Genomic DNA, 22,367 nt, shown 5'->3' with positions numbered 1-22,367 from the left:
GATTTTCGCATAAATACCTTCTTGCTTCTTCCTACAATCTGGATCCAGCAGGGTCTCACAATATTACATGTTAGGGCAGTTTGTCAGTAGAAAAAGTGCATAAGGTCAACAACAAGCGATAAAAAAACACATTTACTCTCTAAGTTAATGATAAAAGATAATGAAAATATCCAACTAAAACACAATCATATTTGATGGGGGGGTTTTGTAGTAATTTTTAATTTTTCTAAACACCTGGACTCCCTAGACCAATAGCCATTTAAAAAAAATGTTGTTTGATTTTCATTCCTTCAGCTTATCAAAGTTGTCTTTGGAGTTTAAAACTGAGTTTGAAACATGTCAGAAAAGCAGTAAAAGTCTTTAAAATGCCCTTATGTTTATTTCAGTCCAATTTTTTAAATCCTTCTATTGGTATTCCTCTCTAAGTCCTTCAGTACTCAATGAGGTCATGTGTGGGTGTGCCCAGTCACAATCTGAAAATAAGCATCTGTTCATTAAAAAAAAACAAACCCTTAAACATTCATAATATCCACATGAAGAAAGGCATCAAAGAGATTGGTCCAGTGGGAAGTTTTGTCTCTTGGAGTTTAAAATACTCCCTGGATAGAAGATTAAAAAGAAAAAAATAAGTTGTTGTGGGAGGGGGGTGCAGGTTTAAAGAGAGGAGGAGCTCTGGCTGTAATGTCTCAGCAGCAGCTGGTCATATTCAGCCTCAGAGGCAGGGGACAGGGAAGGGGGAGAGCTGCCATTGGAGCTCAGAGATGAGTCTCTAAATGGAGAGGGAGGCGTCAGAGCCATGAGCTCCTCCATATCCTTGGCCCGTCTGCTACTCACGCAAGTCCCGGCCAGGTGCTCATAAATCTTACCCGCTGGTCGATTCTCGCAGAAATTGGAGACAGCTGTTACCTCTGCATATGTGGTGACGGTGGAGGGTGTCTGTCTGTTCCTGGGCGTGAGGTACTGAGGTGGACACGCCGTGGTGTCTGCAGTAGCAGCAGGCAGAGCAGTAGTGGAGGGTGGGCTGACGGTGGCTCCCCCCGGCAGCATCATGGTGTTCAGCTCACTGATGTTGGCAGTGAAACGGTTAACCACACTACTGATCTGGTCCATGATTGTGGTACCCTGAGTTTGGCCGCCAATCATCCCTATGCCAATATCACCCACTCCTATGATGCTAATATCCCCATCATTCAATGCACCAACACCTTGGCTGTTGTCCCCGCCCCTTCTTCTCACTCCAGCGGGGTGCTCGGGTAAATAGGTGGGTAAAACTTGTGCATCCTCGCCATCCTCTCCTCCCTGATGACACACCGCCTTCGCTGCATGCTGACTGATGGTGGGCAAAGGTGACTGAGAGGGTGTGCAGGTGAAAGACTGAGAAAGCTGTGGCTCTTCGTACTGCTCCCTGACACCGTTGTCTGCTGGTGTATCCCCATCTTTAGAGAATGGCTTGATGATGGCTGTCTGATTCGCCTCGACTGGATCCTTTTTCTTCACGTGGAATGACATCCTCTTCCACAGGTTTGGTCTGTATCCACGCTCATTCTGTGTCCATGTAACTGATTTCCCATTGGAACTGAAAATCACATGAATGGCAGTAAGTAATCTCATACCTATAGTGTAATACTGCAAGTTGTCAGTAAATACACATGGAGAAAATGTAAGCATTTGGTGTAAACATTTGTAATTTATTTCAACATCACACCAGGTTTTTTTTTTAAACTATTATAATCCATGATGAGGGTCATGTTCCAATTCCTCTCACGAGTATTTCTACACTCCTATGTTCTATCTTTTGCCTGCTGTGTAATATTAAGTCTCTTTACATGTTCTTTTATCCTTCCTAGAAAGAGAAATCCTTAAAGGCAGTGGGGATCCTTTGGGAGTGCGTAACCCAAATGAGGTTACATACTCCCAGCTCTGGGAGCAGTTTTTCTTGGCTTCATATTCAGCCTGTTGCAACAGCTTCTGCTCTACATGTATAAAGCTTAAAGAAGAGATGTGGATGGCTGTGCTCTTAGCTGTACTATATCTAAGCAGATCTTCCATATCTTTTGATGGACTCATGAACAGAAACAACTAAAGAAGGTGACTGCATTTTCTTTTCCAATCAGCAGTTAGTTAAACCTCACATCCACCATATCAGCCCAGTCTGTAGCTGTCCCATTTAAGTTTCAATATTTTTATCTTGTTGTACACTATGGCATTGCTAATGTAGTGTGGAACTCCTATCACGCGTTATTTATGGAAAATATCATCGGAAACTGTGCCAAAATTGACTCCTATTGCTTGTTATTGTAAATTAGCAAGCACTAAATAGAACTTTCATTTTAAAAACGTAAATTGATTCAAAGATTTTATCTCACAATGCATCAATATACAGTTACTAATGGAAAAAATAAACTACTACTTAAGTTCACTAGAGTTCAAGTGAACTAGAGTTCACTCTAGTTTAAATGCTATGGAGAGTAGGAAACACTTTAAAAATTCAAAACAGAGGTAGTCCTACAGTACATGACCTCATTTCATGTTATAGCCATACCACCCTGAGCATGCTCAGTCAGTACTTGGATGGGATATCACCTGAAAATACCAAATGCTGTAGACTTGGGGCATGTGGCTCAGGTGGTAGAGTGGGTTGTCTACCAGTTAGAAGGTTAAGCCAAGTTTATCCTATTACAGTCATCAGAGTGTGTGTGTGTGTGTGTGTGTGTGTGTGTGTGTGTGTGTGTGTGTGTGTGTGTGTGTGTGTGTGTGTGTGTGTGTGTGTGTGTGTGTGAATGTTAGACACAGCACTTAAACATAGACAAAAGCACTGTATGTTAAACCTATTGATTCATAGGCTCACAGCTATGTTAATAAAATCTTTGTTTGTTTGTTTTTATCTCTATATATACGTTAACGCCAGCTTGTACCTTATGTTGTCCTGCGTAGAGCCACGACGTCGAAACAAGTTGGCCATGCTGCTAGAAGATTTGCCAGATTTGGCAGCTTTCTTAGCATCGCCCACATGCATGCGCACAACTGTGGATGTGGTGAAAGCGCTGCGGACATTTTTCTCAGGCTTGGCGAGCATGATGTACACCTGATAATGGAAATGAGCAAGAAGGAAGTGTAAAAAAACGTGTGAAAAGGGATAATGCCAAACAAGACAACAGAAAATCTTTAGATTTTTAAGGGTTTTTTTTCTTTCTTACCTTGGGGACAAACATGCAGCAGAGAGCCACTGTGGCACTGAGGCTGACACTAAAGCACATGGTTATGATCTTGTAGTTGGAGCCAAAGTAAATTGGAACAAAGGCCAGCCAGATGATACAGGTGGTGTACATGGTGAAGGCAATGTACTTGGCCTCATTAAAATTAGCTGGTACATTACGAGTCTGTGTGGGAAAAGGGAGTATGTATGTTTTAAAGCAGGGCGTGGTAAAGTCAAATGAACAGTACATAGGAAAGAAAAGTGAGTAACAAAAATATATAAAAGTAACCGAAAATCTTAGTAAGCCTTGCATTATTGACTAATGCTATGCTGAAGTACCTTGAAGGCGTAGAAGGTGCAGCTGAGGATAAGCAGGCCATTGTAGCCCAGCGGTGCTACCACCCCCAGAGTGGTCAGATTGCAGATCAAGTGCACCTCACGGATACTGGGGTAATCATAGATCACCTAAAGAAAAGAAGAAGCTTCTCTAGTTGTATAAATAAATGTATATGACCATTCCCCACATTACAAAGGAAACACGCACATACCTGTGGTGGCTCTATGATGAGAAGTGCCACAATAATCCCCAGCTGCAGGAGTATGAGTAGGAAGGCGATGACCAATTGTGCGCAGGCGGACATAAAACGCGGTTTCTTGGTACAGATCTTCTTTTTGCTGCCTGCCAGGATCCGTGCTATGCGGTTGGTCTGGATCAAAAATAGATCAAATGGTTATGCAGGCTTCAATTACATCGACTGTGAAGAAAACATCTTGCACTGATTCATGACAATAATCCCCTTCCCAGTTCTTCAGCAGCAACCTCAGCCCACACTCAGACCCTCAACTTCTACCATGCTTTTCTGACAATTGGCTATCATTCAGTCTCTGGAGGTGGCTCTCCCAGCATTAATCTAGAGTTGCCAGTCTATTTATGCTTGAAAACATAAGACTACAACAGCAGATAAGCAGTTTGATTAAAAGTGGTTTATAAAGAGAAATACAGAAAAATTTTGAAACTTTGAATGAAATTAGAAAGCCCTTGCTCTGTCAAAATTATAAAGTCCTTTAAAGTCAGTCTTTCGGGACTCATAGAAAAAACATCTTCTTTGAGTAATTTAGTCTTCCATCCCATGAAGCTCTCTACGCACTGCTCTTGAGCTAATCTGAAGACCACATGAAGCTGACTCTGCAGAAAGTTGGTAAACTTTGCTTACTGTGCCCCTCAGCGTCCACTAACCCCAATTTTACATGGCCTTCCACTTCATAGCTGTGTTGCCATTATTCTCAATTTCTACCACTTTCATATAATACTGAGCTTACAGTTGACTGTGGAATATTTAGTAGTGAGGAAATTTCACAACTAGTCTTGTTGCACAGGTGGCATCCTGTCACGGTACAACGCTGGAATTCACTGAGAGCAACCCATTCTTTCACAAATGTTTGTAGAAGCAGTCTGCATGCCTAGCTGCTTGATTTTATGCACTCGTGATGATGTAAGTGACTGGAACACCTGAATTCAATGATTTGTACAGGGAAGTGTATACGTTTGGCAATATAGTGTTGTGGTACGTTTTGCTTGTTTTGATAACTTCTTAACCGTGCAGCTCAATTCCAACATGTTGTTTAACACTGAAAGTGCCAATGAGGAAAAAATGTGACAGTAACTACCCAGTAAAATATTTATTTTAGTGCTTGAAAGAACAAGCTGATTTCAAATGCAGCTGAAACACAATGAGCATCTGTTTTAACCCACTTAGTTTCATAGGAAGTGAAAGAAGATGCTAACGTGCATATACTTTATGTGCTTGTTCCTCTACCTTCTGATAACTAAACAGAAAAAGTACCTTGGTGACGAGAGCAGAGTAGCTCATGGCAGGGGACAGTCCGATTCCCAGCCGCTGGAGGTAGCAATAGACAATGTGCGGCTTTGCGATAAGACTGAAAGTACACAGGTAGCCCAGACATATTCCTGCCAGAATGATGTAGCAGAGCTCCCGACTGGATGACTTGACCACAGGAGTGTCCCAAAACCTACAGATAAATGAAACATCTCGATTCACATAGCTGATAAAAGATACCCAGAGCACCACAGTGACTGTTTTACTTTGTCTAATTAAATGTTAGTCATACAAAAGCATGAGACATTCAATACTGCAAAGGATGTATTGCATATATCACTAACAACCAGTTGCAAACAGGGACATCAGACATTAAAAACATCTACAGAGTCGCAGTAAAACACCAACAGTAGGTCAAAATAAACATATGCTAGCTCCTGTTAGTCCTGAATATGTATGTAACATCCTGTGCATTCATAGTTAAATGTATAGATACTGGCTCCAATTACTTGATGAAAACAGATGTAACAAAAAGTGTAGCCATGAGGCCCAGGCAGGCAAAGACTACAGCAGCAATGGGCTCTGGATCCCCCCAGCGGACATACTGCACTGGAATTGGCTCACAACCTGAGGGGTGCAGAGAGATCATGATTAGTGAGAGAAAAAGACATGAAAAGTTTCATATAAAAATTTGATGCATTAGTAAGAGAAATATTAAAACTAGTGCATTTGTGTATTTTCATGAAACAGACAACAGACTGTAGCTTACTCCAGCAACAGATTTTCACTCATGTTGCAACACTGTGGACATCAACAATGTAACTGTTGTGTGTAAAATTTAGGAAAAAATATTTTTTTCAAACTAGAGAGGAAATAAAATATGATAGGACAGTTTACAAAGAAATCTGAATCCAGGTCTCTTTATATGTGACTACTATTTTTGTTGATTTCTGTGCAGTAGTGTGTTTTTCTACAGAATGCTAGGGCCGTTAACAGATGTGGTCCACCGTCACTGCGGTGGACCCAGATTTCATGGCTCCTCTGACCGCTGCGGAAACCGTGTATGTGTAAGTGAAAGTGCCACAGACGAAGTAGTGCATACCAGTGAGGTCATCTGTGGGCCAGGAGCCAAGCTCACAGGCTCGGCAAGTGTACTCATCAAACACGAACTCGTTCTCTTTGCAGGGAGTGCAGGTCCAACAGCAGCTCACCTCTCCTTTACGGATCACCTGGAGACACAGACACACCAGTATGAAAGACTGGAAAGGTCTCAATGCTCCAATGACAATTTCCTGTAGGTAATCTTACCCTCTGACTGCTCCACATGCTAAGAAAATGAGAATTTGTTCACCAGGGGAGCAAATGAAGAAAAAAAAAACGTCCAGAAGGTAATTGAGTCTCATTATTAACAAAAAACTTTCCTCACCATAGCAACACGTATATGAAGAAGTGTAACTGGAAAAGGGAAAGTGGAAGTGTGGAGGGTTAGGGGTTAGGCTGAGGTCTGGAGTTTTAATCAGAATTACTAAAATTTTTGTGCGGAGTTTCCCATTTCTTTTGGTTCTGCCGCATCCTCTAATAGTACGAAGGATAGGTTGACTTTGTGGGTGAACATGATTAGGAATCAGTCTGTGTAGGTTCCTAGTCATCCAGGTCATGGCAGTCTAAGGAAAGAACACGACTGGACTTTCTCAAATTTCTTGAAGATGTTTCACCTCTCATCCAAACAAGATTCTTCAGTTCTGAAACCAAATGGTGTAAAGGCCCAGGTATTTAAACCCTTGTGGCACCACTTTTAATCATGTGCCCCATCACTTGAGCCAAGGTGTGAAAAAAGGCACTACCACAAGATCTGAGCAGGGGTTGAGGCCTCTGGGTAGGAATCTCAAGACTGCACTGTAGGTGGTGACAGTTAATGGTTGTTCACAGTGGACATATGTCATCCAGGGAAGGACAGATTTTGTTTTGAAGTTAGTTTGCTGTGTTTTAATGTGGAGTGTTTTTATTTATTTTTTGTATTGCATGTTTTGGTTATATCTTGTGGAGTGTTTTATTTACATTGCATGTCAATTTGTCCTGGAGAGACTCCGCCCTTTCCCGTTTTACTAATTTGACACACCTGAGAGGTGACAGCGGGCGGTGATTTAGGGAGAGTGCTCAGAGACACAGGAGGGTCTGGTGAAGGTTGGCGTGCAGGACGTGGGAGAGCATACGACGCCAGCGAGCAGAGAAGCGGAGGGAGCTGTTCTGCTGCTGGAATAACAACGAGGCCAGATCACGCTACGGTGGGGAATCAGTGGCAGCGGGACAGCGCCCTACCTCCCACGGCGAGACGGGCTGGTGCCGATTGGCGTGCTACAGGAAAGCGGCGGGCAGAGTTAAGAGCTCTGCCCATCCGGGGTAAGTCTCGCGACTTATCCCACTCTAACAAACTGTAGCCACTATAAGAATAGTGACTGTCGCTGCCCCTCTCTTCCAGCACGCCGGAGCAGAAACACTGATAGGACGGCGAGGACGCCACCGGGTTTTCCCTTCTGCTCTGATTGGCTAGATTTTTAACTTTTAGTGACTTTTATACCGTGGCGGACGCCACTGGACTTTTAATGTTTGTGTTTTATTGATTTTATTGTGTTTTTCCCTGGCCAGGGCTGTTTTAATTCCCGTTTATATTTTTAACTGTTTTGTATAATAAATTATATTTTAGTTATACAGTTTTTAATTCAGTCTATTCCCTTGGTTGCTCACTGCTCCGTCCGTTTTTGAGGAGGGTTTCCCTTCTAGAATAACACCTGTGTTAAATCACAATCACATTGCCCCGTTACACATACATGGCCTCATTTACTCCTTTTACTCCCGGTCCAAAATATGAACACTGGCATCCTCAAATTAGTGACCTTTACCTGTACAGCTGAGTCTTGTCCTCTCTAGGTGACTGTTTATTTTTTCCAATATGGAGGTTATTAACAGTCATTAACACAAGCATAAACTTAAGAGCAAATCTGACATGCTTGTGTGAGGTGATCATATTCTAGTTCTATTTCTTTCACTACATGTGTTCTTCAGCCACTACAAGAAAACTTACAAACCTATAAAATGCCATATGTTGTCGTAGTTCTACAACTATTTCCCCACAACAGTTGAGAAATGGTTTAAAATGTAAATAGTACAAATTTAGAAAAAAAAAAAGATTATGTCAGTTTCAGCATTTGGATATGTTGTCTCAGTACAATTTTCAGCTAAAGATGGGTTTGATTGTTTTGCAATGCACTTCGCCTTACATTTCACTCTGCTTCTGTAGCGGTGCACTGCTGCACATAAACAACAGGTTGTCAGAAGTAAAGAGGGATTCATATTAGAACTTTGGGAAAAATACTGGAGAGGGACACTTTAGTGTTCTTCGTGATTTGAATTAGCTGGAGGAAGCTTAAAAAGGTCCAGATGGGAGATGATAAAAGCTTGAACAAAGAGCTTTGCTGAATCCCTGGCAGAGTACTCGAGGATCTGACTGGACCAGTTTTAGAAATTGTGAACCTGTGGGATCAATTTAAGGCTGCTGTGTGGGTCGTGTTTTTTGAAAGGTTTCTTCATTATAACTTCCCCGAGTTCTCTGGTATATGGTTATATGTGGTCGTATGGCATCATGAATTATGAGTGGCATCAGAAAGAGAATATTTTCATAATCCACCCTTTAGTTTGATGCACACATTAAAATCCAGTCATTTACATTTTCTTTTGGTTTGATATATGCTCTCATTATGATTGTGTGTACAACTATTGCTACAAACTGTTAAAAAAAAGGCAAATACATTATAGATTAAAATTTTGAGTATTAAAACTTAGAGGTGTAACTCTGGCCCTTGAGTGCACTGAATGGGTTCATACCTTAATCTGTGCCTTCTGGCAGGGCTCAGAGCAGACTGACTGGATGATTTCACTGTTGTTGCTCCAGATTTCTTCATCATTCATCTTTAGGCCACCCTGATCCCAGCTTCCCACATGGATGTAAGCGTATTTATCTTCACCTGTCTGCTTGAAGTTCATGATTTCATACCTGAGGCAAGCATGCAGTATAAACACACATATAACAGCAATTTATACTTTTCCTGTCCCCTTTTTTCTGCCTTTGCCATCACAGGCCTCACCTGCCGGGTGAGTCTCCATTCTGGTCAAAGAGGATGGCCTCCCCAGATACACCAGTAAAGTTGGTTTTCATCAGGAAATCTAGCAGCTTGCGACCATCAATGGGACGCATGTTCTCACACAAACCCTGTGGAAGAGAAAGCGATGTCATTGCTGTCACAACTGATGTGAAAGCACTTAAATATTCACTGTCAGTCCTCATACCTTATATCCTGGACAAAGCGTTTGTTGCATTGCATGTAGGCCATAAGCCATAGAATAAATGGCATTTATGACAAAGCCCATCTTGGTGTCTTGGGCATATTGATGCCGCAGAGACTCTCTCCCTGTGGACAGGAAGGAGATAGACAATAGAAAACCCTTGTAATGACAGTATTATACTCATTCGTTAAAAGTGTCTAAGTAGGTGTTTTACTAACAAGTGCAAGTGCGGTTGTAAGCAGTGCTCTCCTGTGGATGTCCCTTCAACCTGCACTGGAAGCGGTGCTGCCAGAACTCGGGGAACCAGGGGTTCCTCAGGTTAGCGTCAGGCTTCAGGTTCAGGTAGTAATCATCAAACCAGGTCACATACGCCGACTTTAACTTTATAGTGATTCCACCGGCTGCTTCCTTCTGGTAGCCATTAGTCACATCATACCTGTCAGCCCAGCCATCACTGGACAGGAGGAAGGGAAAATTAGAAAAAAGTACAACAGCTAGTTCAGGTAAGTACTGTTAATATTAGGATGTTATTCTTCTTCTTCTTCTTTTTTTGCTTCATTATTTTTTTGTTATTTATTCCTTTTATTTTATTTTTTTGCCTTTTTGGCTTATAAATGTGAGTATAGTGTAGTGCACACAGCAAGACTTCCTGAAAATTTGTTATTGCCTGTTATCTGTTAAGCACAGCTGGAAAACTTGACACTTTACACCAGAGAAACAAATTGAAAAGGGCTACACTGCAAACTGTAAAGGAGACATCTCTTTAAAGCACCATTCAGGACTATCAGATAAGAATTATTCCTTAAACACACTAGTACAGCGAACCTGGAAATCTAGTGTGAATGTCAGCGATATAGAACCCTGGTGCTTTTCTGCCAAGTAATGCTTTTCAACCCCTACCTACCTATAAATATATATGGATTTTTATATGGATTTTTCAAAAGCTGCCCAAGGGCAAGTGGCATCTTATTTCACAGGCAACAAATATTTTCCAATTTTCAGCAAGTTATGAGATTGATTTTTAGATTTCTGAGACTGTCACAGCTGAAGGAAATTATCTGCAAAGCCCACAAACAAGAAGCGTGATCATATTTTAGTTCTGTTTTTAATATATTTTCCTAAACTTGTTCTATAGGTTCACACTCCTTCTGGAGTTTGCCTCAAAATAAATCTGGGTCAGCGTTGCAATAAGCATTCATATGTTCTCCTATGAGCGCTTGCATCTATGCTTTTAATATGATCAGATCGTGTTGCCATGGCAACTATGCAGTGTTGAACTGCTTCCCCCTCCTCACTGCTTGCAGATATCTTGTAGTGGATTTAGAAAGTAAAATCACACTGAATTCACGATGCCATGGATTTTTTTTTTTTGTTAAAAGCTGTTGTGTTGATAATAATTTATTGGCACACAATTGCTCAGACTGGAAGAGACCAGAGGTGTCTTCATAAATGAATGACTGAAATGAGAATAACATTTACAATGATGACTCAGAGAAGCCAACACAAGACTTACAAAGTTATAAAAAAAATATTGTTTGTTTTTAAAACATTTTTGAAGCATTTGCTTAAGCATTTACTTTTGGGTTGTTTTTTTTTTACATTTTTACTTTTTTTTATATTTAAATTAAATTAATTTCTCTGATTTTAACAACTTGCACCTCTGCACCAATCTGTTACTATTCATTTAAATCTAACTGTCAAGGTTCATATTATATTGCAACTCCACATTATTGCATAAAATATTTATTTTTGTTTGGTGAAGGACCTTCTTAAAAAATATCCAGCGCCGAATAAACTCCAAACAAACATCAGCAGACTGCAGTGTCTACACATCTGATGTGGCGTTTATTCAAAAACACAGAGGTCTTGGAGTCAATAAGCTATATCTATCAGTGAACTGCTTGAAAAGATTTCTGCTCCATCTATTATTATCTCTCCCTCTGGATACTTGTCTACAATCAGAAAAAAGAAAAAAAAAAAGAAGGGTGATTACACATCCACGCATGTGCATACATGTAAAAATGCACACTTCACTGACACAAACAATTGCACTCTTCTAACTGAAAAAAAGAAGTCATTTTTGAAAACTTCGCTAACCGAGCTGGAGTTACACAACAGTAGTGTGGGTGGATTTTTTTTTTTTTTTTATGAGAGTGAGGTAGGAGATCATTTCATAACTCATCCTTAGAGAAGCAAGTACAGAAATGGTACACTGGCATGAAAAAGGCAGAAATGGATATGAAAAGCATGGAGGGCTTTGACTCTGGATAGTTTGAATCACACTTGAACGAGAGCTCTAAAACCCACACATCGACCTTGGAGGGCAATATGCTGTACGCAGCATGTTGCTACACCACCTACAGCCTGAAGATTCACATAAACGTGCAAGGATGTGCATCCACAGACACACACACACACACACACAGATGCTCGTGCACACACATTGTTCTCTTATTTCAGCTTGTATGAGCAGATTTTATGAGGAAATACTTTAGAACTCCTCACTTCTATAAAACAAACTTGAGGCCATAAACGTGCCCATATCTGAAATCTGAAAATTTAACAAAACACACATACAAAAAAAAAAATCCAAACCAGCTGTATGAGCAAAAGAAAAAAAACCCACTCTTCCCACGAACAACCAGTCCAATGCATCATACCAATTTGCAGGTGAGAAGCCAGTCGGGGATCGTGTTGCTCCGCTAACACTAAAAACTCTAAGTGATTAGTTGGAGCCGCTTTGTAAAGGAACTGATGGAGCGTGTGTGTCATGAGTGGGCAAGGAGGACCCACATGCAGAATATGCAGACAAAACAAAATAAATGAAAAATAACCTTTTATTTGGCTCAAAGACTAAAAATGGCCAAAACTGGAAAATCCAAACTCAGGCATAAGCATGTCACACACGAGGGACCAAACACAGAATCACAAACAGAGAAAAAGACTTGACAAAAAGATCCCAGAAACTAGGAGGGGAGACGAGAGTAAACCAAACACAAAGAATGAAATATTAATAACACAAAATCTAAATCCTCAAAGCATAAAAAGTCAGAACATGATTACTAATCAAACCACAAAACCTTAAACAGAAGCTAAACCAGAGGGTATATGAAGTAACATTTGAAATGGCTAAAACCACAGGCCAGAGTCAGATCAAATCTGTAAAATGTAAAAGCAATCCATCTAAATAAAGAGCAAGACACAGGCCAACCTCAAACAGTGGCCATTAACTTATTAAATTATTTTGAAATTCATCCAAAGGTTGCAGAGATCCGTACACCCAGTCCAACATAGTTGACATTCCCACTTCTAGAGCACTAATGTGGCTAAAAATAGGGAGTGTACTTACAGTGGCTTGCAAAAGTTTGCCCCCTATGAACTTTTCCACATTTGATACATTTTCACAGCCACAAACATGAATCCATCTCACATGGAATTCAGTTTTGGCAATACAAAGTGGATCAGAGAAGTGTATAAAACATACATGATTACAAACATTTTTACAAATAAATAAAAGCATCCAGTCTAGGAATATTCAGCCCCTGAGCAACTTTGTAGAACCACCTTTGCTGCAATTACAGCTGAAAGTCTTTGATGGTATGTCTCTACCAGGCACATCTACAGACTGAAATCTTTGCCCATTCTTCTTTGCAAAACATGATGAACCCTGTGATGGCCTCAGATGATGTTAAAGAATATTGGGAACAACAACACCATGAAGTCCAAAGAGCCACACCAGACAGGTCAGGGATAAAGTTACTGAGAAATTTAAAGCAGGCTTAGGCTACAAAAGATTTCCCAAGCCTTGAACATCCCACGGAGCACTGCAGTGCCCCATCATTCAGAAATGGAAGGAGTATGGAAAGGTCTGTTCTGTCAAGACAAGGGTACCACCTAAACCACAGGCCCTGTTACCTCTGGTGTCCCGCTGGGGAAATGCAGCCAAGAGTCCCATGCTGACTCTGGACGAGCTGCAGATTTCTACAGCCAGGTGGGGGAATCTGTCCATAGGACAACTACAATTTCACTGCACAAAGTTGGCCTTTATGGAAGGATGGCATTCAAAGCTATTCTTAACAAAAAGCATAAGAAGTCCCGTCGTCAGTTTGCAACAAGCCATGATTGTATGCAAACATGTGGAAAAGGTGTTACTGGTCAGATGAGACTAAATGAACTTTTAAATGAAAAGAAGACTGGAAAACTAACACTGCACATCACTCTGAAACACACCATCCCCACTGAATCAAATATGGTGGTGGCAGGGCATCATGCTCTGGGGTGCTTTCTTCAGCAGGGACAGGAAGCTGGTCAGAGTTGATGGGAAGATGGATGGAGTTCCTTCAAGTTGGAAGAAAACCTCTTGTGTCTGCAAAAGACTTGAGTTGGGGCGGAGGTTCAATCCAGCTGGACAATCTCTAAACATAAAGCCAGGGCAACAATGGAATGGTTTAAAACAAAACATATCCATGTGTTAGACTGGTTAGAGTATTGTCCAGATCTAAATACCAATCGAGAATCTGTGGCAAGATCTGAAACTGCTGCTGTTCACAAACGCTGTCCATCTAATCTGACTGAGCTGGAGCTGTTTTGCAAAGAAGAACTGGCAAAGATTTCAGTCTCTAGATGTGCAAAGCTGGTAGAGACATACCTAAAGACTGGCAGCTGCAATTGCAGCAAAGGTGGTTCTACAAAGTATTGACTCAGGGGCTGAATAATTACGCCCAGCTATCACGGATCCCACTTTTTAGTTATTTATTTGTAAAAATGTTTGGAATCATGTATGATTTGCGTTCCAGATCTCGCGTGTACACCACTTTGTGTGGTCTTTCACCTGGAATTCCACCCTAACATTGATTCATGTTTGTAGCTGTAATGTGATAAAATGTGAAAAGTTCAATTCAATCTTTTTTAAGCCACTGTATGTAACCTTTTGCCATATACACAAGGTTTTTGTGTGATACATTTTCATTTATCCATAGATATCCATCTACATAAGTTCAGTTTTGGCTGCTGATCAGATACAACTGTATAAAACATGATTATATGTTTAAAAAGCATCCAGTCTAGGCATGTACCTAAGGTGACAGATCTATTCAAGTTAGTTGAAAATGATGGTTTAGGAGGCATTTTAACAAGAAATGCAAGTATTTTATGCTTGAACCCAAATTGAGTGATGTTAAATACACATCACTGAAGGACAGAACTCATAAAACGCGTGCTCATTAATGCTTGCATGAATGCATCAAAAGCAACTGGAGACAAATCTGACACCTCCGCAGTACATTTCGAATCTAATCACCCTCATAATGAGGGACATCTTAACAAATTAACCACAAGTTTTAATAATGAGCACATTTCAATAGCACAGCTACCTGAAAGCTCTATATGGATAACATAGATGGTAGAACACAGTGTTTTGCAATATGTAGTTCAAGGTTATTTTATGTTTCCTGCTGTCAAATTTGAGCGACAGCCTACATATGTGGCTCCTAATGAGGAAAGGCATTTATAGACCACCAGGGACGAGAGCGAGCCAGAGAGCTAAACCTTAAAATAAAACATGTTATTCTCGGAGAGAGTGAAACCTCCTGCTAAATCAACTGCCTCTTTTCTGCTTGTTTTCTCCCCTTGTGTATCTAATTGAATGCTTTCCTCCCTGCTCGGTTATCACAATGTTTGACAATTTCTTCATTTAACGTATCGTTAGAAAGATCCATGCACTAAACATAGGCCAAATCTAGAGCAAATTTTATGCGGTTTGGTGTGAGATCTCTCATAATGATGACTATGTTTTAACATAATGGACATCAGAAAAACAATGTTATATCTAATCATTAGTCTACTCAGATTTTCTTTGAAAAATGAAACAGAGTAACTGAAATGTGTTGGTCTGGCTCTATTTACAGTTGTGACAGCTATATAATAATAATAATAATAATAATAATAATAATAATAATAATAATAATAATAATAATAATAATAATAGGCTCTGTTACAATTTTTTTCTATATGGATCATTTGGCTGCAGTAGTAGTAGTAATTAAAATTTAAAAAAATAATAATATTTCACAGCTGACTTAAAAATGTGTGAAAAAACATGTAAAGAAAAAATACCTTTGGTTCCCTAAGTTATCCATGATTTTGATGGATGCAATGAAAACGTTGATGATAACAAGGATAATGATGATGTTGATGATGATGACAGGAAGACAAATCAACAATCTTCTCTTGATGGTGGATATCAGAAGAAAATCTGTATTGGAAAGTAGCACATGATACTAAGAGGATTTAACAGCTTCTGATAAAAGCAAAAACTCCCACAATTAAGAAATGCAGTCTAAAGATTCCTACATACCAGAAGTCGCCACTCACCTTCCGACGAGGACGAACTCTCCCACCAGGCGTTGTCGTCTCATGGCCATCAGTATTCCTCGGACTGTCATGCCCTCACAGAAGCAAGCCACAACCCTGGCTTTGGGCAGATGGCCTCTGAGTTTCTGCAAAAGCTTGTCAAAGCTTTGCTCCCCTGCGTTGCTGTATATCTTGTCAGAGTGGGCAATGCAGATCCCTTCTTTTGCTGCCATGTCTTTAAATGCCTCCATACCGCTCTCACCATAATTACCTGTGGAGGTAACCACATGAATGCAATGGTGTTCATAAAAACATAAAAGCTGGGGGTCTGTTAAATAATGAATGCTAACTTCTCATTCTTTTGACTGCTTCCTTTAGGGGTCGCCACAGTGAATCATCTACCTATCCCAAGCATCCTCCTCTGTCACAACAACTCTTTGAACATCCTCCTTCACTACATCCGCAAGTCTTCCTCGTCACATTACCCCAGTTCTTGAAAATTGGTACCAGTACACCTCTTCTCCATTCCTGAGGCATCCTACAGGATTGTGTTTAAAAATCTGGCCAAAAAGTCCACTGCCATCTCTCTTAGACATCTCTACCTCCAAAATGATGCCATCAGGCCCAGCATTTTTTCCATTCTTCATCCTCTTCATAACTGCCCTCACTTCTTTCTTACTAATCTTCTGTGCTTCCTGCTGACATTTTATTCATCAGCTTTAAAAGTACTCCCACCATCTTCTCAGTAGACTCTCTTCACATGTTAGTACATTTCCATCTCTGTCCTTAATCCTCCGAAACCTGCTGCACATCCTTTCCAGCTTGTGTATCATTCTCATCTTAATTTCAAATTTATCTCTGACTTTTCCAACAATTTTGTTCACATTATTATACAACAATTGCTTCGGCATCTTCATTGTGATGTTTCTAACACATTTACTGCTTAGCCCAATTGCTTTTAGTGTGCTGACACAGATACAGATGAATGTATGAACACTTGCGTAATGCCAGCACAGCACTTGGGAATCTGGTACATTTTCCCCCCAATTACAGGAATTGTCAGGGGTTAAACTTCCCTGTTTTTGCTAGAAATCAGGTCACCTACTTTCTCATGCTTCGCGAGGATGCTCTCCCTCTGACACTATTTGAAAAAAATTTTTTCTATCACTACACGTGAGTAACGTGGCTTGCGTTCTTGAGTGGCACCAGCAACAGTTTTAAATTGATTTTCTGTGTTTTAGAGATGATTAAATTCTCTGCCATTCGTACTAGTGATGCTGTATTTTATATACACTAAAACTGCTTTATACTCTTTAATGTTTCTCTGTATTTGTTCTGACTTTCCAAGAAACTGGTTAACCTTCTATGGGTCTGAGAGTCTAACTTTTAAAAGACTAATAATCAAAGCTCAGTCTATTTCACAGATATTTAAAAGTAAAGACAACCAAGGATGAATATTATTTATATATATGTATATAACTTTCCAGAGTGGCGAATGCCTTCGTTAGCTGATGTAACTGGTTCACAAACTTGTGGAAAACTGTTCAGGTAATACATATATACATACATAGGAAAAAATCAAAGTGTACACATGCAATTACATTCATGAAATAAGAAATAGAAGGTCAGCTGGATAACCCCCATTGTGCACCACATGTTAAATTAATGCTAGAAGAATAGAGTGTAGTGTAAACATCAGACTGTTTTACAGTACCCTGGAGAAGAAAATTCAGCATGCAAAACACACTTACTTTAAATCCTCCCCTACAATAGATTGGTGATTTTACTAAAGAAAAAAAAAAGAAAAGAAAAGAAAAGAAAGGAACAATCCTGCCAAAATCTGGCACTTAAGAGGGATTTATTTCATAATTATATGTCCTGGAGCCACTGAGATGTTAAAAAAGAGGCAGTAAATATATGGAAACCCTGATTAGTTACGGTTTGTTACACTGACGTTTGCTTTTTGGGGAGTATTTTTGTATCGCAGCCTGGTGTGTCATTGTCGACAAAGGACAACAATAAATATGAAAGTTTATTTTATTGCTGGAACATTAAGTAAAGTTATATACCTGCTGTAAGAATGTTAGGCAGAAACTTAAGCATTAATGAAATCAGGGGACAAAGCAGCCTGATACACAAACAGTTCAAAGCTTGTGACAATGATCAATTTATAATTTTTTAAATGATCAGTTGTACATTAACAGACAATGAATTTGCCTAAAAAAATGCACATTGATATGTTTGTGGGCGTGGATGTAAAGACAAAAGCACATTTTAGAATTATTGCTTCACAAGGCTTTTTGAATTTTTCGATATATTCAGCTAAGCTCCTTTTGTTGTGTGTTGTGCTTTTTTTCCACCCCCTCACAGGTAAACTTAAAAATACCTGAATCAGATGAATGAATGAGGAGTCACGTGGTTCCTGATGACTAAAAAGCTTTAAAATAGATTCTTCAGATGCAACTGGAAAAGAGCAGTACCTATATGTATATATGTGGTCTTTGGCAGGAACAGATTAAAGCAGAATAACAGAAAAAAAACCCCTAACAATCTGACATACACAATCTTACCTTCAGTGTGTATTGCAGACACGTAGCTCCAGTTGTATCTCTTGACAATGTCCACCATTGCTCTGGCCTGTTGCATATCTGATGGTACTACTCTCATGAAATATTTATACAGGCTCTGTTGGAAGGAATTTACATGATCACCAGTCTGGCAGTTTAGCTGGCTTATCTGCATGCAACAGCCCGTCTACTAGTTTGCATATTCATTCCTTATAATCTTTACACCATACCCATCGCTGTGCTCTAGCTTTAAGCAGATTCTCACAAATGAGATCACGTTTTATCAAAATGTCAACATGATGTAAACCAAGCTGAAGTTTTTAGATTGGTTTGTGTTTTTGTGTTTTACATGAAATTCATTTTTATCAAAACAAAAACAAAAAAACTCAAAGCACTAACTGTTTTTTGTTTTGTTTTGTTTTTCCCTGCCACACTTGCCACGCATGTCCTCACACTTTGATGAGGACATGCTTGCTGCTTTGTTATTCAGTGTGGATTTAAAGTTTGCAGCTCTGTTGTTAGCGAGTTTGTTGACTAGCCTTACCTTGTCACTGAGATCCATGCTGGTGGCTGAGTATGCTATCTGTGGGATGTTGAAGAGCTGGAGGAGATTTTGCACCTGGATGGCCACAGAGCTGGAACCTGGTCCAATAAGTCCCACAATAGGCTTCTTTCCCTGAAGAAGCATGTTCCCTCCTTCTGCCGTGCATCTGCCCTGGCTCTCCTCCTCGTCGCTGGACACTAGTGTGTCCCGAATAAACTCAATACTCTGTTCCAGTGCCACGGCGGAGTGCCAGCACGAATCCCTGGTGTAGGAAGACTGAGTTAGCAATCACACTGTTTTGGCAGGAATTATGGGAACATGAGGTGAGGATTGCACAGTCTGTGCTTCAGTGATTTTGAGGAAACCACTACACAAAGACAATTTCAAAATTCCTCAGAAGTCTGGAATTCAATGTTTTGGAAGTCTGCGTTAATCAGAGCAGATCAGTGTCTTTTAAGGTCTTTATAGTACAAAATTCCCACTTTGTTTTCCATGAGCTGTGTCAGGAAACACAAGCAGGTCATCACAAGCAGGCTTGTTGATGACTTCAAAATGTTGCTTTTAAATACTGCATTTACTTCAAAAGAAACTACACTCTACCCTTACCTGTCATGCTGCTTTTGTGACTTAATTCCTCCAGCTACAGTTCACTTGCTTGCACTCAGCCATCTTCAGAGTCTATTTGAAAGTTTGCTTGGTTCTCCTCTGATGCCTATAAACATCTCCCCCATGTACTTTAATACCGTCTATTCATTTAAAGCAACCAAAGTTTAGAAGCCTTCTTAAAATATCATTCTGTGTTTAATATAATATTACATTTTATCTCATAACGAACCAGCCTGTAAGCCAAACCATCAGTTGAATAAAAATTCTTCATTGTGTAGATATTGTGTAAGGCTGACAACAATGTCCTGCTAAAAAAAAAAGACAGCACAGTGAGCTCTGTGAATGCTGACCTGATCTCGCAGCCCAGGGTGATGTTAGGAAGGATGGTGGGGTCTGCATTGATTCGGTCCAGCGTGTGCATCATGGCTTCCACTCTTTGGATCCCGTACTGCTCACGGACCGCACCACACTTTCGCTCATGGACCTGATCAGCACAGATGGATCATTTACATTTGTGACACTAACCCCCTTAACGCCTAGTGTGTCATATGGGATTTTTCCCCTCCTAAAACTAAAAATGTGAAAACTGCAAATTTTCACTTTTTTTTAATCAATAAATTGCAAACAAAAAAATAACAAATGCAGGATGGAGCAAATATGATACAAATTAAAACTCATATATGCAAATATAAATATTTTATTTGTTTTAATTGTCAGAAGGTTCAATAACCACTCCTGTTTTGCAAAATTTGAATTTTCTGGCGTTTATTTTATGACTCAGGCTTTAAAGGGTTACACTGAGATGTGTGCAAACACATGCACATAAACACAGACACACCAAAATGTACCTTATCTGCAGGTGGTTGGTGGTGGACAGAGAACAGAGCTCCTATGATGATATCACCAGGGATATGTGCCAATACCCTTCTCTCGTTGTTCTGGGCATTGACCCCAACCTGGTCTTTCAAGCCCAGCCAGCTCACATCAGTTCCCAGCAGCACAGCCACCGCTAACAACCGCACATACAACTTCAGGATGTGTCCCATCCCCGTGGTCCTCGTTACACCTCCCGCCATCCTCTGTCCACTTATAGCTGAGGTTCAGCTGAGGATTCTGCGTTTGGCATTGTGCTTGTAGAGCCAAGGGCAAGGGTTGGATTCCTGAGCAAGAGCATTATAGAATTATTTTAAAACACAAAAGTTCAGACAGCATTTTTAGGTACAATGAAAATGAAAAATGTTTTCACTTTTTCTATGACATCCAGTTGCTGTCTGTGGTGCTGAAACGCCAGTGCATCTTGCAACTTGGGTAAAACTGACATAGAGCCAGGTGTTTCAGTGGAGTACTACAACCTACTTAAAACTCGGAAATCTCCTCTGCTTTAATAATTCATCAACAGCCACAGAGCGCTTCGCATAAGCAAACTAAAAGATAGCTTCAGCCTACCTTATTTCTGCCCGTGCAGATGATATTCCTTCCGAGATCGTTTCCATCACCAAGGAGCAATTTTTTAACAAATAAAAAGCGCTGCGCACTGCCTGGTTACAGCACACTGCAAATAGCAGCAGATAATGCCCGTTATTGGAACATGCTTGACTTACTGACGCACACGACAGCCCCCCCTCCTACTCCTTTACCTCCTCCTCCTCCACCACCACCAAAACAGTGGAAAGCATGGAGCATCAACAGAAGGATGGAATTCTCCTACAGGGGAGCGACTTAGACGCACTATTAAAAGACAAAAACAAACGTGTGGAAGGGGGGAATGAATAAAGGGAAAACAGAGGTGTGAGATCATCCGCGTGCCTTCGTGTTTTAATTGTTACCACCTTTTAATGATATCTCTATAACTAGACGGCCCCCGCTCATTTGAATGTTTAACAGTTCATTTCCTCTGATTATATAAAAAGAAGTTTTAATAATGAATGAACAATGATTCAGTCTCATGCTATTGTTTTTTATGAATAATTGTGTTTTGAGCCCATTCACAATTCACCATCTCAAAAATACTTTACTTATCTTGATATTTAAATTCGTCATTCCAAAATGAGACCTGACTGGAGTTTGGACTGCATGGAAAATAACAGTATCCACAAGAGAAGAGGAGATGAACTGATTGTTTCTTGGAATTCAACTGCAGCTCTTTCCCTCTCTTGCTTTAGGGCAGAATTTTAAATTACAGGTCTTATTTCTACAAAACTGACACCTCTCTCTTCTTCAGTGCATTTCTTTTAATGACAGTCTGTTTTGAATAATAAAAAAAAGGAAGAAAGAAAGAAAAAAATAAACCTGTGGCGTTACCATGCAAACCAGCCTGTAATCTCAATGTTGGAAGTAGAATCCAAGACATCCCACAACTTGTGTGTTGATCATTTTCACCTCAACAAAAAGGGTATTTATATGGGGCGCCGTTTGTAAACTGATGATTTTGATCATCTTCATCTGAAAATCTGGGGAAGTATAAGAACGGTGGGATTCCCTAACTTGCTTAGGGAATATAAATGTGAAAAAATAGTCACACATTTGTTTGATTTAGTTACTTGAATGCAACACCAAGCTTTAAGAGACCACACTTTAGCAATTCGCTTTAAAGAAACACAAGCCACGACGTCAGAGGCCAAGGGAATAGATTTTGATGAGAAGATATTTTGCAAAAATCCATCTGAGCTATTAAAATCCAGAAATGAACGCTCTCATATGTGTACACAGGCAAATATAGAAGCTAACCTGTTCGCTGGTGTCCGATTTTGGTGTTTTCCTGTACATAAAGACAATTCCATCATAAACTGGTAACCTAAACGTGCAAATTGGCGCATTAAAAATAACCAGATTGCACGAAATCAAGTCTTTGATGCTCAAAATTATCCGGGGGAGGATTTCCCCGGATAATTCTGAAAGCCGTGTGAATTTGTCCACCCCCATTT

At 40.1% G+C, this 22,367-nt stretch overlaps 1 protein-coding gene across 1 annotated transcript; it reads right to left on the bottom strand.

The window, feature by feature from the left end:
• Positions 1–372: 372 nt before the first annotated feature.
• Positions 373–20,519, bottom strand: grm5a (glutamate receptor, metabotropic 5a). Its single transcript, XM_039618759.1, has 17 exons — positions 20,292–20,519; positions 19,794–19,927; positions 18,838–19,099; positions 18,297–18,411; positions 15,748–15,997; positions 9,594–9,829; positions 9,379–9,500; positions 9,177–9,301; positions 8,917–9,085; positions 6,137–6,263; positions 5,544–5,661; positions 5,041–5,227; positions 3,745–3,903; positions 3,536–3,661; positions 3,198–3,380; positions 2,916–3,085; positions 373–1,576 (listed from the first exon to the last, which is right to left on the bottom strand). The coding sequence occupies exons 1-17, from the start codon at positions 20,517–20,519 to the stop codon at positions 655–657; spliced, it is 3,633 nt and encodes a 1,210-aa protein (XP_039474693.1). The 3' UTR covers positions 373–654.
• Between the last annotated feature and the right edge of the window lie 1,848 nt (positions 20,520–22,367).

This window comes from Oreochromis aureus, linkage group 10 (genome assembly GCF_013358895.1).
Source record: "Oreochromis aureus strain Israel breed Guangdong linkage group 10, ZZ_aureus, whole genome shotgun sequence".
Taxonomy (NCBI): Eukaryota; Metazoa; Chordata; class Actinopteri; order Cichliformes; family Cichlidae; genus Oreochromis; species Oreochromis aureus.
This window is presented reverse-complemented; position numbering and strand designations above follow the sequence as displayed.

Bases quoted from the DNA above. Each gene is read 5' to 3' on its own strand.
- grm5a (XM_039618759.1), bottom strand. From the start codon at position 20,519: ATGGCGGGAGGTGTAACGAGGACCACGGGGATGGGACACATCCTGAAG. The intron at 18,412-18,837 runs GTAAGGCTAGTC...TCCTTCCAACAG, and splicing joins GCATGGATCTCAGTGACAAG to AGCCTGTATAAATATTTCAT. The intron at 9,302-9,378 runs GTATGAGGACTG...TCTCTTCCACAG, and splicing joins CGCTTTGTCCAGGATATAAG to GGTTTGTGTGAGAACATGCG.